At 31.9% G+C, this 3,438-nt stretch overlaps 1 protein-coding gene across 1 annotated transcript in view; it reads right to left on the reverse strand.

The window, feature by feature from the left end:
* Positions 1-3,438, reverse strand: part of LOC106471662 — a 9,122-nt gene that overhangs the window by 2,655 nt on the left and 3,029 nt on the right. The window contains exons 3-5 of the mRNA XM_022400272.1: positions 1,920-2,001; positions 1,438-1,593; positions 327-408 (exon numbers count right to left, since the gene is read on the reverse strand). Coding sequence (XP_022255980.1) covers positions 327-408; positions 1,438-1,593; positions 1,920-2,001 — 320 coding nt within the window. The remainder of the gene's footprint in view (positions 1-326; positions 409-1,437; positions 1,594-1,919; positions 2,002-3,438) is intronic.

Here is a 3,438-nt window from a genome sequence, read left to right on the forward strand (position 1 = left end):
ACGTAAACAAAGGCTCGTTCTTGATGTATTACACTATTCTATTTTCATCGTACTGTTCACCAAGTATTTGAGTTCTAATATCATAAGATACAAATTGGTTTGAAAATCTAAAACACTATACTGTTTATTAATTTCACCCTAGTCAAGAAAACCGTTATTCTGCTTTGATAGATCGTTTAGACAGAATATTAATGATGAAACTTTGTAGAATGGACAGTAACTGCCTGTTGTAGAGACACAAGTGTAGAGGACAAAGTTGTTGTTATTCTGTTCTATCATGTATCAACTAAACTTAGAAATTAACACACAATAACCCAATACCTTACCTGAGAAGGGTCTCCATCTTCTGTTACACTAACAGCAATGTCTGTGGTGTTTGTGCCGTAAAAATTGCCCACTGTCACTGAACTAAAAATATAAACCAATAAACTGCTATAACATGAAAGTTTTTTTTTTTGTAACAGTAAACTACTTCTACATGACACTTTGACTACAGTTTTGTACTGTAAAAACTTTAGTTCTTATAAATGACACTCCAGAATGTACTAGCCCATAAAAAACAAAAAACTTGACTTTGATGATCTTCGGTTAGTTTATTGCAAACATAACGTTTCGACACTTACATAATGCTTTACATTACACTTTACCATGTGACAAACCTAATGTTTTTTACTTGCACAGTACACGAGATGACACTTCATCATGTAAAAAGGTTAAGGTTCATCTTGTAGGAAAACTCAGTGTTTACTACGTAAAATACCTAGTACTCAATATACAAGCTAATTTGGGCCACTTTAAAATTTAAAACTTGTTACTCAAGTTGCACTGAGTTATTTGCATAACTGGTGTCTAAAAAGTAACAACTATTTCCCCACTTATAACACCTGCAATTAAAATATCCATGAAATACATAAACAATATATCAATGGGCAAAAAAAAAAAAATGTAAAATTTTAAAGCTATAAATAAAAACCAGCTATACAATAGACAGAAAGTTAAAGAAAAACTACTACAAATTCCATACGTTTTAAACTTTCAATCTGACCCTAGGGTCAGTTAAATTCAGTGGATATAGATTATTGTACTGACGTTGAAAGTACACAAAATAAAATGCATATAACAGAGATGAAATCAATTTTAACATTCAGATCCTATTAAGGAAGAGTGGTACTTCACACTTTAATACTCAAATTATCAACTCGTTTCAATATCACTCTCTACATGTGGAAGTTCTTATATGTGCACACACAGTATCATACTGAATAATTTGATGTTTTTTTGTCTGTTACAACATTCAGTTTAAAGAAATCAACAAAACGACTGATGGCAATACTAATGATTTTTGTTTACACTTTTTGGGCAACTCTTAACAGTTTAAAAAAATCCAAGAGTCAACATGAACTCTATCACTAATTCTAGGGTTAATAAAAAAACTACCTGATTATCGTATTTGGAGCCAGAAAGAAGGTCCACTTATTAGAATAATCCTGGTCTTTGAGGAGGACAATATTTGTTTCATTCCAAACGATCACGTCTTCTTTACTTTCTCCTGCAGGCACATTTAACAAATGAAAGTCTGTGATTTGGTCAATCCTGTAATATACAGAATACACGCATACAATAATGAAAAAAAATATATAAACCTTTGTATGATTGCATATAAAAATGAGAAAAATATTACATGTTGCATAACTCAACTGATTAATCATGGGTTAAAATAAATTTACCTTTTATGAGTGAAGTCTGGATATATATATACAAGTTGCTATTTAAACAAACATTGTTATATTCATGTATTCTTAAAACACACACACACACACACACATTTATTTATTCTATAAATATTACATCAAAGTGCTGTAAAGAAGTAAACACAGCATCCGAGCTTTAAAACATGTGATTATTATAATTATACCTACCCTGGAACCTGAATAAGATTTATTTTTGTTTTCAACATTTTGGACTGACATAAATCTTCCACAGAAATGGACCACAGATGTCCTACAGGGAATACAACAGCACCAAAATTAAAACATAACTGTTATAAACTTCCTTCAGCGTTTCAGTAGTGATACTGTCTCTTAATATTTAATATCAAAACTTATCTTAGTTTTTCAGGTGTCATGATACTTCTATAACTGTAACAGTGATTAGTAACTTGTGTACAATTATATCTTTACAGTAATTATTTTTATATTTCTTTAGAGCAATATTTTTCTTCAAACTAATCACAGTTATTGGTACTTACAAACTTAAAGTGTTTCACATATTACACAAATGCAACCTTGTATTAGCAGAATCAAAATCTGTTTGCATTTCGTATACTAATCAATAACACAAGTATCTCACTGTTTGTATATCTTATGTATATTGTGAACCGTGGTTTCAGTCCAAGCATTCGTCTGTCTCCCATCTGTAATGACGGGAGAACAGGCATGAATAATGTTGATGCCAAATTTTATTTCACAAGCAGGATATTCTACACTAAATTGTTAGGAATTAATCACACTATCATTAACATTTCAAAATGTGACGTAACTTAAAGAATAAAAATGTAGATTTATCGTGTGTTATTGTTGACTGGCTCTTAGCATGACTGAAATGCTCAACAATTACTTTTTGTGGTGGTCGGGAAAAGTAGCTCAAAGATTTGGCTCCGAGTGAAACCAAGAGTGCAACACAATTAATCTTTTTAAAGTCCATGAAATAATTTAAATTGATAGATTAGCTTAAACTTTTCTCATCACTGGGGACGAGTACTTTTGCTTGTCATGTATAAAACAAATATACAGCTTAGCATTGTTGTTATTTAGTGCAAGGATACACAATGGGCTATCTGCAATCAATTCACTGCAGGGAATAAAACCATAGATTTTTAGCCTTCTAAGTCAGTAAACTAACAGCTCATCAGGGGATCTGCTTTGTACTAAACCTATCAAAATGTTTCACATTTCAAATGCTGAAAAAGGTTTTATTAACTTAGACATCTATACATTCATCTCACCACTTATATTAGATCGTCAAGAAATCAATGTCGCATTTACATCACGAATAATAGTTAAACGAACCTCATAAACATCACATTAGTGTAGCCTTGTATAATGTGTTAGGTTTAGTGTACTCTAATCCCTTATAGTGATGGCACACAACGAGACACATATATTTGGCATGTAATGCTGTTTGAATACAAGAAGGGTAACAATGCCTCTGTAGCTACAAAGAATATCAAAGAAGTTTATGGAAATGTTTCGAACGTTCGTAAGTGTCAACGATGGTTCAGCAAATTTGGTTCAGGCAATTTTAGCCTTAAAAACTGTGATGGCAGGGGCGGAAAAGTTGGAATTGACATTGATGCTCTGAAAACATTTGTTGAGTCTAACACAAGGAAACACACTCGTGAAATGGCCCTGAAATTGCATGTCTCTCATGAAACAATAC

Source organism: Limulus polyphemus, unplaced genomic scaffold (assembly GCF_000517525.1).
Source record: "Limulus polyphemus unplaced genomic scaffold, Limulus_polyphemus-2.1.2 Scaffold4768, whole genome shotgun sequence".
NCBI lineage: Eukaryota > Metazoa > Arthropoda > Merostomata > Xiphosura > Limulidae > Limulus > Limulus polyphemus.